Here is a 14,601-nt window from a genome sequence, read left to right as displayed (position 1 = left end):
CAAATTAATTTCGGAGGTATTAAATCAACATAATATTATAAAAAATAACGGGTATCACACTCTACCCTCCTTAAAAGATGATTCGTCCTCGAATCATAACTATAGGAAAATACCGGGTATTACAATCTTACCCCCTTAAAAGATGCTTCGTCCCTGAAGCATAACCATAAGGCAATAAGGAATAACAGAGACTTGACCAATAGGGAACTGAAGAGACTCAAACTTAACTTCAATACACCACAAAAATCAGTACCACCCGAAATTTTTGGAGCCTAGGTTATGCCATGACCCATAGAACCTAGGTTTGTGTGACCTTAGGAATAAAATTGGATAGGAATCTAAAATTTTGAAAATGGTGGTGAGGATGTGAGACTTGCATATTGTGCATAAGTATTTGATTATTGTGCATTATTTTGATATTCGTGATTCGTGATTTGATAAAATATTGTGGAAGTTGGTGATTTTATTTGGCTATCTATTTGCTTACTTTCCTTAATGGTGATCGTTGGATTATTTTGATAGTTAATTTGTATATAGCTTGTGTAAGCACTTGCATGAAAGTTACGGGGACGTAACTTTATTTCTTAGTAGGGAGAATGTGATACCTGATGAGAATGTTTAAGGGAGGATTTAATGAATCAGCTACTGATGAGGATGTGAACAATTAGACTCCTACCTAAATACTTAACTAATAGCTTTTATTGGTTTGTTGATTTAGCTTTGTTGGTTTTATTTTCCTTCCGCAATTATATATGTTTTCAACAAAAAAAAAAAAGAAAATTGTACGTATTTTCGACAGTTTATGTAGTTTAAGAAATGGGGGTGTTAATACCTTGTTTTTGCGGTGTATTCAACTTAAATTTGTGTCTTTTTGTTGTTGGTTGTTTTCCCTATCTATGCTTGCATCCATTTGTTAATCTTGGTTTGGTTGTGCTTCGAGACGAAGCCTTCTTTAAGCGGGGTAGAATGTAATACTCCATCTTTGTGGTGTATCATCTTTTCTTTGATGTGTCGTTAAATTCGAGGTCGAGTTTCTTTGTGAGGTTGAGTTCCTTATAACCTTGTGGTAATGATTCGGGGACGAATCATCTTTTAAGGAGGGTAGAGTGTGATACCCCATATTTTCTGGGCACTGTACGAAGATCGTACGTGCGTACGTGACTAAATTATTTAGAGTCTCCTAATCCATATTATTGTACAAATATTACTCTTTGAGCCTAATATCTTCCTAATCCTGATATAATATGTAAAGACATATACTTTTCCTAATAATGAAGATAGTTTAAATATTTTCCTAAACTCATATTACTAATTACTAATATAATATAATAACTAATCTTGAAATTCTAAAACTAATATATTTTTATTATATATATTAAATAAACCTAAAGTAATTAGTTATTATTAGCTATGTCACTTCCTAACTTAGTGGCGGGAAACAGATATATATATTCCTGTAGAGTCCTATTATATACTAATTACTATAATCCTTATCCTAACAATTTCTCTAAACCTAAACCATATCACTTTCATCGTTTCCCGTTCCCCTAATATCACCGAACACAAAAGGGAAAAATATACGTAGCTTTCTTCTTCAATTATCATTGGTCTTCTCCTGCACTCATCATCAGGTTCCATGTAGAGATTAAAGAGCTTTGTTGATTTTAGAATTCAGGTAAGATTTATGTTCACTAAAATTTCTTTTGCCCCAAATCAAAAATCAATTTTCCTATGTGTTTATGTGATTCATGATTTTAATGAATTTGTGATATTTAACGTGGAAAGTTATTTGATCATATTATGTGAGTAGATATATGAGTTTAGATGTTTTGAAATCCCTGCATATGTAATATGGTAATTTTGTGGTGATTAAAAATGATAAATTTTACACAATTTGATCATTGCCTGAGAAAAATTCTGACTGGCGCAGCTGGAAAGAAAAATTCGTGAAAATTGCTTCCTAAACTTATTTTTGCTTGAGATTTTTTATGGAGAACCAAGACTTGTTATATTTGATGTTTGTAAAAAGTTTTGGTTAAAAATATGTTTCGGTTTTTCCAGAAAAATTTCGTAAAGTTGTAAAGTTGAGGCAGTGTACTGCCAGTTTAATTTCTGTCTGGCGCTGTGTTGGGAAATATTTCGTGAAAAATACTTCTAGTACTTGGATTGGCTTCAAACGTTTTTTTGTGTAATCTAGACTCTTTTTACTACTTATCTGGAAAATTTTATATGAAAATATGTTATCGATATTTCTCAGTAAATTCTGCAATTCAGGTCATAGTTTCTGAAATTTTTTGTCAGTTTCTTATTTGAGATATTGAGAAGTTGCTTGCTTGTGAAATATCATTACTGTTATCATTCTTATAAATACGGAGAGTTGTGTTCATAATAATTAGGTGTGGAATATGCTAATCTGTGTTATATCTATGAGGTTAATAGGATGTTTGGAAATACATTTTTGGAAATATTGGTACAAAGGTTATAGATTCAGGTGTAAAGTTGAAAGTATTATTTGGGTGGAAAGATTTTGCTTTAAGTGGTGAACTTTTGAGGTTTTAGATATATATATATATATATATATATATATATATATATATATATATATATATATATATATATATATATATATATATATATATATATATATATATATATATATATATATATATATATATATATATATATATATATATATATATATATAGTCAATGGAAAGTGGTGCCATCTGGTGTTTTGTGAAGTGAGTGGTTGGAATATACCGACTCACTAGGGAGCCTAAAAACTCTCTGTTTTGTGGAGTGAGCAGTTGAGATATACTGACTCACTAGGGGGTTTTATATTAACTTCCTTGTTCTTTTGAGGAGTGAGCAGAGATGTAAAAGCTGACTCACTAGGGAGCCGTGAAAACTCCCTGTTTATGAAAATCTATTTTCTTTGAGAATTTGAAAATCCTCCATTTGGTACCCATTTCTTCTTGGCAATTTATATATATCAAGTGTGATTGATTTTGAGAAATTTAAATGTATTATTGGAAGATGTTCTCTTGGAAAGAGATAAATTGAGAGATTGGAATTCTCTCTTTGGTAATACTATTTTGAGGTTATGTTAAGAGATTGAAATTATCTCTTTGGTTATTATTTGAGAGTTTGGAAACTCTATTTGGTTATTATTGGAAATTATTTTGGTGATAATATTATGATTATGATTTAAAGAAATTGAGTAATGAGGATGCTATGAAATATTTTGAGGTTATGGGTGTATGGAAATGTTGATAAAGGTTATATGGGAATCTTGAGGAAAGAATAATGGTTGGATGATTTTTGGACTATGGATAGGCAATGCCTTAGTCGTTTTGCTAGAAGTTGTTATGGATATTTTTGTATTTGGATGTGTGATTTCCTCAATATGTATTTTAAATGGTTAAAGTTAAAGATTATTGGTTTGTTGATGAGAATAAAAATGTTTAATGGGTCATTCTAGATGCAAACTATTTGCTCCTATGTGTTGCATGCTATATGCAAAATATTTTATGGGGTGAAGTAGATCTTACAAGCTTAATGCTGAATTTGTGTGTTTCTTTGTTTTCTGTTCTTTAATTGTTTTTGCAGGAACTCTTGCATGAGCATTGGGCATGAGAATGAGCGAACCACCTAGATATATCATGTATTAGTTAGACATTTGAATTGTTAGTTGTTTTTGTACTAGTTCATACCTTGAGTTGTTTTAGTTAGCTGTTTCAGTAGTTCTCACAATGGATATTTTAGGAACCTTTCAAAAGTAATATATTTATTCCAACATGGAGGAACACCAATTCCAACAAAATGGGCAGGGTCTTGTTTCATCAAGCCTTAGTGAACAGTAATCACTCTACTGGACACTACACAAAATCCCATTCAATCTCAAATAATGGGCAGGGTCTTAATTATTTAAGCCCTAGTGAACAGTAATTCTCTTTACTGAACACTACTCAAAAATCCCATTTAAACCAACCAAATAATGGGCAGGGTCTTATTCAATAAGCCCTAGTGAACAGTAATAAATCTACTGAACACTACGCAAAAATCCCAATAAAGTGGAACAGAACTAATACCTTAAGTGTGCACACCCCCAATGGGTTTCCAAGCCTAATGGGTAGTAACTAGTCCTAGTAGTCAGGATACGTTTCTACTGACTACTACTCAATAGGGTAAATACCCAAGTGGTAGACTCCTCTAACCACTCCTCAAAACAACAGGACTAAAAGTCCTAGTGAGACAGGATATGTTTCTATTGCTCACTCCACAAAACAACAGAGAGTTTTTAAGCTCCCTAGTGAGTCGGTATATTCAACCGCTCACTCCACAACAAACTGGGTCATAACCCAAGTATCCAGAATTTCACAACAGGATACTACACAAGTCTTAAGAATCAATTTCCTTTATCCTCAATCTTTATAAAAGTGACAACATTACTGACATTTCTCAAGCAAACAAATTCTCAACATCTTAAATAAGGAATTGACAGAAATTTTCAGAAGGCATAACCTGAATTGCAAAATTTATAGAAATATATTGGTAACACATTTTCAGGTGAAATTTTCCAGATACAAGGTACATCGAGTCTAGATTATACACAAAAAGTTTCAAATCAATCCAAGGTCTAAAAGTATTTTTCCCGAATTATTTCCCAACACTGCGCCAGACAGAAATTGAACTGGCACCACACTGCCTCCACTTTACGAAATTTTTCTGGAAATATCGAAACATATTTTTAACCCAAACTTTTTACAAACATCAATTATAACAAGTCTAAGTTTTCCATAAAAACATTCAAGCAAAAACAAGTTTAGGAAGCATTTTTCACGAATTTTTCTTTCCAGCTGCGCCAGTCAGAATTTTCACAGGCAATAATCAGATTGAGTAAAAAATTTTCCTTTTTAATCACCACAAAATCACCATATCACATATGCAGGGTTTTCACACATCTAAACTGAGTAAACTCATATATCTATCCACATAATATAATCAAATAACTTACAACACTAAATATCATCAATTTTTTTCAAAATCATGAATCACATAAACAATTAGAAAAAATCAATTTTTGATTTGGGGTAAAAGGATTTTAGTGAACATAAATCTTACCCGGGCTAATTAAAAGTTGAAATACTCAGCGCACATCCGAAACACCTATACTCATCGACCCTCGTCTGCGAGCTATAATTGATGATGATGATGATGATGATGGAGGACCGGACTATGTTGATGAAGGAGGAGACTAACGTTTAATTTGTTTTTATTCTTTCTTCTATTTGGCGAGAAGATGATCGGTGAGAATTGATAGAGGAAAATATTTAGGATAAGAAAAATACATAATCAGATTAGAGTTATAGCAAGATTAGGATTATAGTATATATGGGATTAGAGTTGTGTAACAGAAGAAACATATTAAATGGGATTAGGATGATTATGAGGAGGATTAGATTACATACTTATTATATATAGCAAAACAGTGTGTACTAACATATTTAATATATATGTACATCCGTAACACATTAACTTATATATCATATGTTTGCATAAATAATATATGTTTATTTATAAGCATAAGTATATATCATTGAAAAATATATTAATTAAATAATTTCAAAAATATTTTTGGGTCACATAATATATAATAAAATAATTTAATAGTAGGCTAACATAATTTTGGATCATTCAAATTAATTTCGGAGGGTATTAAATCAACATAATATTATAAAAAATAACGGGGTATCACACTCTACCCTCCTTAAAAGATGATTCGTCCTCGAATCATAACTATAGGAAAATACCGGGTATTACAATCTTACCCCTTAAAAGATGCTTCGTCCCTGAAGCATAACCATAAGGCAATAAGGAATAACAGAGACTTGACCAATAGGGAACTGAATGAGACTCAAACTTAACTTCAATACACCACAAAAATCAGGTATCACATTCTCCCCTCCTAAGAAATAAAGTTACGTCCTCGTAACTTCCATGCAAGTCCTTACCCAAACTATATACAAATCAATTATCAAAATTATTTAACAATCACCATTAAGGAAAATAAGCAAATATGTATCCAAATAAAATCACCGTTTCAAAAATATTTTATTAAATAACATATCAAAGTAATGCTCAATGATCAAATAAATGTCCAAACTATATGCAATATCACACATCCTTTCAAAATTATAAATTCCTATCCAATTTTATTCCTAAGGTCATAAACTTAGGCTCTTATGCTCCCAAAAGTTCGTACGGCTCTGATACCAATTTGATCATTGAGCCCGCACCAAGGAGTAAAGGTAGCTAAAACAGGAGCCTGACCCTAGTTATATTAGGTACGCACGCCGGTCGCTGCCGAGCCAATCTCTCCCCCAAGTAGAAACACGAACAGGCCCACACCAAGGAGTGAAGCTAGCTAAAACAGAAGCCTAACCCTAGTTATGTCAGGTACTTTTGATCATTTACTTAAGGTGCATGGAACATATATGTGTCTTAATATTAATATATTATCATTATAGCACTTCATAATTTGCTGTAAGACTAGAAAGAGAGTGAAGGGGAATTTCATTGCATTTTAAAAGATCCGTGATAAACAATATTAGTACATTTTGCAGTGAAAATAAAATCAAACACATTATTTATAATTAATTAATTTAAACATATGATCATATTATAATTAAATAAATAATATTTTGATCTTATTAAACATGTATAATATTTTCATAATTTTCTTATTGTAAAATTAATTAAAAGTTAAAATCAATTATGTTTTAATTAGTTTAGATATCATTGAAGTTTTTAAACATTACTATACAAAATGATAAAACATTATTTTTAATATGAAAAAATAAAATAATTATTTACTTTCAACTATTACAAAAGTGACATATAGTCTTTACATGATAGGGGTGACAAGAAAAACCGTACCACCACTATCTCAGAATACAATCTTGACTTCAAATATAGAAATCTTATGATGTTTCACATTAAATATAATAGATTGCTTTATTATTATTCCCATCCTTAATTAAGTTGTTTTTTCCTCATCCTTAACTAGCTTATTGTCGTCCTTAAGAAGCTTGTCCTCATCCTTAAGCTGCTTGTTCTCTTCCTTAAAGGCCATATGCATGTCCTTACAGAACTTCGCCTCGTCCTTACATTCCTTGTCGTCGTCCTTACATTGCTTATTCTCAAAGTCCTTGCAACGCATGTCCATATACTCCTTAACTTGTTTTTTCTGAAAGGCCCAAAGTTCCTTCTCCTCTTCCTTAAGTTCCTTGCTCTCGTCCTTAAGCTTGCCCTCTGCAATTACAAAATAACCACAAAATTATTAATGAAAAAAAAAACTAATTTAATATATAAATATAACTATAACTATATATACCTTTATACGCCTTGTCTGTACATCCCCTTTCACATTCTTTTCCGCATGCAAAGACGGTTTTTCCTGTGTCTTTGCAAGCAGAATGGCATGGATCGAAGCATGACTGGTAAACCGAAGAAAGCGAAGCGTCGACGGTGAGGACAAACATGCACACCAGACACACTGCAACGTTAACCAACTTCTGGGCAGCCGACATTGTTTATTGTTTGTTGTTTTTGTTATTGATGTAGTGTTTCAATTCCTTAAGATTGATGATTATGGATGGGCAATGGTAGTATTTATAGTTAAAGCTAAGGGTTAGTTAGTTGTGGTGTTGCGTTGTTTTAGGATATGGATGCTTTAATTTACTTTCATCGGATAGGGATTTATCACAAATTAATTAATTAAATGTGGATCTTGCCTGGTCTTCCTTAAATTAATTCATTGCTTTACTGCTTAGCTTCATCCTCTTCCACTCAATTTAATAATCTCAGCTCCTCACCTTAGCTTCCTCAATTCAATATATATATTCATTATTGAAATGTGATATAATTTAAAAAGTAAATTATTATTTACATTACCTAATATAATTGTCCTACTAATTGATTCGATGTTCATACATTTGAAGACTTTTAAAAACTATTAATTACCTTAATAATTAAGATAATTTTTAGTCACATCAATAGTTCTAAAAGTATTACTTTCAATTTTTATAAATAAGATATAATATTATTAAATCAAAATAATTAAAAATAATGTGTGAACAGTATACCAACTATTAAACATTGTTAGGTGTAAAAGATTTATAATAGTAATTTATTGCCTAATAGAATTTATCAACTATGAAACATTGTTTATGGTAATTATTGTATGTCATTTAATACTAAAATAATTAGGTGGAGTTTGTATATTTAAGGTATAATATTATTAAATCAAAATTATTAAAAATAATGTGTCCAAAATATAAAATAAGTTATACTTGCCTTAATAATTATTTATTACAATAAATTTACAATTATAAATTTGTATAAGAAAATATAGAAACTTCTGGTTAAAAAATATTTATCTCTATTTCCTTTTTCTCTTTCGGCACCGTTACATTCCTATTCTCCGTAGAAAAAGGCAAAGTAGGATGAGAAAAAAGCGCCTTCATCTACAACGTCCTTCCCTCTCAATTTGATTTAGCTTTTGCTTTGATTGCTGTTTTGCCAAGCGAATTGTGTAAATCCTAAACGCCGCTTGTTAAAAAAAAAAAAAAAAACATAGAAACTTGAATAGAATGTATAAACCTCGAAGTCAACATACTAACTCTAAGTTTCAAAAATCCTACAAAATTATCAAAAATCACCGCATTATCATAATAATTTCATGAAAGAGTGTAAATGGAGATTAACATAAAATTACTATAATAATTTCTTGGTATTTAGGAGCAATTTTGTTTTTCAATTTTAAGTTAATGTTTGTTTTTTTTTTTCGGGGTTTTTTTCCCAGAAATTCAAAGACAAAGTTGAAGATAAAAGGTAAAAAATCATCAATTTCACTGTAAAATTGATAAGTTTTTTTTTTTTTTAATACCTTTTATCTTCAACTTTGTCTCTGAAATCGTTCTAGATCAGGATGAAGATTTTTGTTTATATAATTTTGTATTAATTGTATTAGCTTATTCGGCTATTTTGATCTTTAACTTTCTTTTATCTTTGGACAAATCTGGCTATTTTATCTTGATTCAATTTTTATTGTTTTCTTAAAAAACTAAATAATACTTGGTAGTTCAGATTCGTGACTTAGTGCTCGATCTCTATCCTTAACTTTTGTGTTTTTGGTGTTGAAACCATGGTTTTGTTTCGTTCTTCGTATACATCTTGTAATTATCTCAGAGGAATAAAGAGAATTTAAAAAAAAAAAAATGAATCACTTTCTGGTTCAGCAAAGTGCTTCGTTGCCTATGAGGAGAAGAAGAGTTTGATTTCCGATAAGAAAAACGCCGCCCTTTCCATACCACCGAAAAATTACGAAATCAGTTTTGTAGTCAATGTTACCCGGGTCTCCATCAACGTCCAATCCGTTGGATTCAATGGCACCAAAAACACTTCAAGCGACAATTGCAAATAATAATAATAATAGTCTTGAAAGCTGTAAAAAAATACTTACATTTTCATGAGTAATTTAATGTCGAATTTGTTTATTTAAATATTTAACTCATAGTATATGATTACAATGTAATATATGAGATTCATTATAATTGTTATTATTATTATTATTATTATTATTATTATTATTATTATTATTATTATTATTGTTGTTGTTGTTGTTGTTGTTGTTGTTATTATTATTATTATATTAGTATTATTGTTATTATTATTATTATTATTATTATTATTATTATTATTATTATTATTATTATTATTATTATTATTGTGTTAAGGATATGTGTGGTTGATGTTTTCTATCTCTGTGTTGTTCTAATTATTCTCTTTTAGAATAGTTATTTTAGATTAACTGTTACAACTCCTTAGCTATTAACTCTCTCTTGTATACTATTTGTACCCAGTAGCTTCACATCAATAATACTGAAGTTCTTTTATTTACATGGTATCACTGCCTTCCTAAATGACATGCGGTCCATAGTTGACGATCTTGCCTTGACTCAGTGAAGTTCATCTCTTTACATATTGTACCCTTAGGTCATTTTACATGTTAATCTAAACAGTTAATTTTTTCAAATTTCTTTTTACCATCCGTTGATATAATTCGCAGGTCAAATCCGCTAACGCTAACCGCTAACTGCTGATTGCCAAACAAGGACATTGCGAGATAATTTCTCACTTCAATTTGTTGTGTGATTTGAATACCTTATTTGTCAACAAAACCCTCAAGTAGTTAATATGATTGGCTTAATTATATATATTTTTAATCTTTTCATGGTATTAATAAAATACTTGGTAAATAAATATATAGCATTATTTTGTATTATAACTTTCATATTTAATTAAAAAATAGCCCACAAAAAAGATAATACACAATGTAGTGAATATAATCAATTGATAAATTTGAATGTAGAGAATTTTTACATTGGAGAAAAATAAAGACAGTAAAACTAATGAAATTATTTCTCTAAATTAATTTATTGATAATGAATAATTTTTTTTTAATAAAGACATTGTAGGGACAATGTAGCAAATATAATCAATTGATAATTTGAATGTAAAGAATTTTTATATTGGAGAAAAATAAAGACAATATAACTAATAACTTTTTTTTTTATAAGTGGGATACCCTACATATACACACTATTAGCCTCAATTAAGGTTTGAACCTATCACTTCCCACTTAGGGGAGCAACCCGATACCAGTGAACAACATGCCACTTGGTAATTATTTTTCTTTTTTAATTTATTGATAATGAATAATTTTTTTTGAAAATAAAGACATTGTAGATACATAATTCTAAATTAAAGAAATGCATCTTTTTTTTTTTTTTTGTAGATATTAAATTATTATTTAATTTAGTAAGAGTAAAATAGAGTACTAATTATGCCAACTTTGATTAGGATATGGTTCGAACCTAAGACCTTTCTTATTCAAATCAATGAGTAAGTTGAAATTAACGGAGAAAGATAATATTTAATGGAAAATTGAAGGGATAATCATATAATTAAGGATAAATTATGAAATCTCAAAGAAAAATTAAATTTGATCAATCTGAGCCATTCATTTGATTAAAAACTTTGACTATCAATTTGTTTTTCTACCATTTATACGCCTAACTCTCTTGGACTCATATATATATATATATATATATATATATATATATATATATATATATATATATATATATATATATATATATATATATATATATATATATATATATATAACTTTACTTCAAATTTTAGTTTTTTTTTAAAGAAATGTATTAATAGGTTTAGCTGGTTTAAACGGGTTTCGTGTCATATCGTGTCGACACAACCCAAAATCTATTAAAAAAATATGTCTATCGTATAAACCTGTTTACAAATCGTGTTTGTATTCGTGTTAAGAAGTTAAACCCGTTAACCTTAACATTTCATGTTCGTGTTTAGCCTTATCGTGTTTGTGTCATTATTGTGTGAGCGAGTATAAATGAATAATACTAATGTTGTTGCTTTGTTTTGCCCATATGGGGCTCGGTAGAGGTTTTGTCACCCCTCCCTCAGCACCTCTGAAGCCCCCCCCCCCCCCCCCCCCCCCCCCCCCGCCCCCCCCCCCTAAGCAGAAAGAAGGCAAGCTCCTCGGTGCCCGATCCATGCGAGCCAACCGTGCCGACCGCTGTTCCCCTAGCCGCCACGGCCACGAGACAACTCACCAACTCGGGCCAGGATTTGCTCGCCTTCCGGGTTTAGAGCAAAAGGGGTAAGGAAAATGCCACTAACTCTAACCTCGAGGAGGTGTCTCCCTTGAAACGGACTTAGCGTTACCACCCCTGGCCCGGACTCCAGTGGTGGATGTTTGACTGAGCAGTGAGCAACCAGCTGCCTCCTGGGCAACCTTAGCGACCTGATCTGCCCGGGCGAGGATATGCACAATTGGACGGTTAACCAAATTGGTGAACGGGGTGCGAAGATCTGGTGCAGGTATGCGCCTCGCATTTCTATATTTCTTAACTGTTTGCTCGGTAAAATTATTTGATCCTTTATGCAGCTGACTCGCATTCTCACCGCCTTCTACAGCAGAGCCAAGGCCGCGGAGGAGATCGAACCCTTGAAGAAGCCCGTCTCTCTCTAGGAGGTTGAGATTAAGTACCTCAAGATCCTGCTCAAGTCAGCGACCGAGAATTGGTCGGCAGCCAGTTGCGGACCCAAAAAACCTTTTCAGTGTGGGCGAAACGTATTTGATAAAATAATTCGAAAAAAAAATACATTATAAACACATCTCATTATTAATATAAAAGAAAGTTATATATATATAAAGATAAAAGAAAGTTATATATATAATAAAGTCATACAAAAATATAACATGAACCCTGGCATCTTAAAAAGATGGCACGAGCACCTTACCACCTAATCTAGTCATATTATATTAACTTTTATCTATTTTATTATACTCATACTAAAACTGGTACTATATATACATATATACATACAAGGGTTATATTTGGAGTGGGGGTGCGATGAGGGGGGCAGCTGCCCCGCATGCTGGGTCCGCCCCTATCGGCAGTGAAGAAGGAGGCCAAAAGTGCCCAAGAGGCTATGTTTAAGATCGTTAGTGCCAAGAGGCTATGCTTAAGATGAACGACCCGAGTCACCGCTCACCTCTACCACGATCAAGCAACAGGTGCCTTTTTCCGGGCATTCCTGAAGAATCAAACCGGTGATGACCTCATTTGGGCCTTCACAAAATTGGCCTTTACCACTGACCAAAGGCACATGCAGCAAGGGGTTTGAACAAGCTTGACGGAATCCTTCACGAATCCTTCACTCGGGCCCAGCTCCCTACACGGAGTCGGTCGCTGTCGAGCCGATTTCTCCCTTCCCTACACGGAGCCGGTCGCTGCCGAGCCGATCTCTCCCTCAGCAGAGTCGGAACACGAGCCGATCTCTCCCCCAGTAGAGTCGGAACACGAACAGGCCCGCACCAAATGGGTATTCCAGGCATTCCTGAAGAATCAAACCGTTGATGACCTCATTTGGGCCTTCAGAAAATGGGCATTTACCACTGACCAACGACACAAATGACGAAAAAAGGCAGCAAGGGGTTTGAACAAGCTTGACGGAATCCTTCACGAATCCTTCACCCGGGCCCAGCTCCCTACACGGAGTCGGTCGCTGTCGAGCCGATCTCTCCCTTCCCTACACGGAGCCGGTCGCTGCCGAGCCGATCTCTCCCTCAACAGAGTCGGAACAAGAGCCGTCCCCCAGTAGAGTCGGAACACGAACAGGCCCGCACCAAATGGGTATTCCAGGCATTCCTGAAGAATCAAACTGTTGATGACCTCATTTGGGCCTTCAGAAAAATGGGCATTTACCACTGACCAACGACACAAATGACGAAAAAGGCAGCAAGGTGTTTGAACAAGCTTGACTGAATCCTTCACGAATCCTTCACCCGGGCCCAGCTCCCTACACGAAGCCGGTCGCTGTCGAGCCGATCTCTCCCTTCCCTACACGAAGCCGGTCGCTGTCGAGCCGATCTCTCCCTCAGCAGAGTCGGAACACGAGCCGTCCCCCAGTAGAGTCGGAACACGAACAGGCCCGCACCAAATGGGTATTCCAGGCATTCCTGAAGAATCAAACCGTTGATGACCTCATTTGGGCCTTCAGAAAATGGGCATTTACCACTGACCAAAAAAAGGCACATGCAGCAAAAGGTTCGGACACTCCTTCAAGGGCGACGACCTTGCTACCATCATGGGCGTCCTGCCCAAATAGGTTGCCACCGAGCGCTGCTCCTACACGGAGCCAGTCGCTGCCGAGCGGATCTCTCCCCCAGCAGAGTCGGAACAGCCCGCACCAAGCACCAAGGAGTAAAGGTAGCTAAAACAGGAACCTGACCCTAGTTATATTAGGTACGCTTACGGAGCCGGTCGCTGCCAAGTGAAGCTAGCTAAAACAGAAGCCTGACCCTAGTTATGTCAGGTACGCTTTTGATCATTTACTTAAGGTGCATGGAACATATATGTGTCTTAATATTAATATATTATCATTATAGCACTTCATAATTTGCTGTAAGACTAAAAAGAGAGTGAAGGGGAATTTCATTGCATTTTAAAAGATCCGTGATCAACAATATTAGTACATTTTGCAGTGAAAATAAAATCAAACACATTATTTATAATTAATTAATTTAAACATATAATCATATTATAATTAAATAAATAATATTTTGATCTCTTTAAACATGTATAATATTTTCATCATTTTCTTATTGTAAAATTAATTAAAAGTTATCTTCAATTATGTTTTAATTAGTTTAGATATCATTGAAGTTTTTAAACATTACTTTTTAAATTATTAGTGCTATAAGAAAATTATAAAATATTATTTTTAATATGAAAAAAAAAATAAAATAATTATTTACTTTCAACTATTACAAAAGTGACATATAGTCTTTACATGATAGGGGTGACAAGAAAAACCGTACCACCACTATCTCAGAATACAATCTTGACTTCAAATATAGAAATCTTATGATGTTTCACATTAAATATAATAGATTGCTTTATTATTATTCCCATCCTTAATTAAGTTG

The 14,601-nt window shown here is 33.0% G+C and overlaps 1 protein-coding gene across 1 annotated transcript; it reads right to left on the bottom strand.

The window, feature by feature from the left end:
* Window positions 1-6,882: 6,882 nt before the first annotated feature.
* On the bottom strand, window positions 6,883-7,652 carry LOC109191545 (uncharacterized protein PF11_0207-like). The gene is made up of 2 exons (XM_019342173.1): window positions 7,396-7,652; window positions 6,883-7,313 (listed from the first exon to the last, which is right to left on the bottom strand). Exons 1-2 carry the CDS (start codon window positions 7,589-7,591, stop codon window positions 7,039-7,041), a joined length of 471 nt encoding a protein of 156 aa, XP_019197718.1. The 5' UTR covers window positions 7,592-7,652; the 3' UTR covers window positions 6,883-7,038.
* Between the last annotated feature and the right edge of the window lie 6,949 nt (window positions 7,653-14,601).

Source organism: Ipomoea nil, unplaced genomic scaffold (genome assembly GCF_001879475.1).
Source record: "Ipomoea nil cultivar Tokyo-kokei standard unplaced genomic scaffold, Asagao_1.1 scaffold1691, whole genome shotgun sequence".
Lineage (NCBI taxonomy): Eukaryota > Viridiplantae > Streptophyta > Magnoliopsida > Solanales > Convolvulaceae > Ipomoea > Ipomoea nil.
Note: the sequence above shows the minus strand (reverse complement) of the source record. Positions and strands in the feature narration are given on the sequence as shown.

Excerpts from the sequence above, each read along its gene's own strand:
- LOC109191545 (XM_019342173.1), bottom strand. The coding sequence starts at position 7,591 with ATGTCGGCTGCCCAGAAGTTGGTTAACGTTGCAGTGTGTCTGGTGTGC. Across the intron at positions 7,314-7,395 it reads TACAGACAAGGCGTATAAAG|AGGGCAAGCTTAAGGACGAG; the intron begins GTATATATAGTT and ends TTGTAATTGCAG.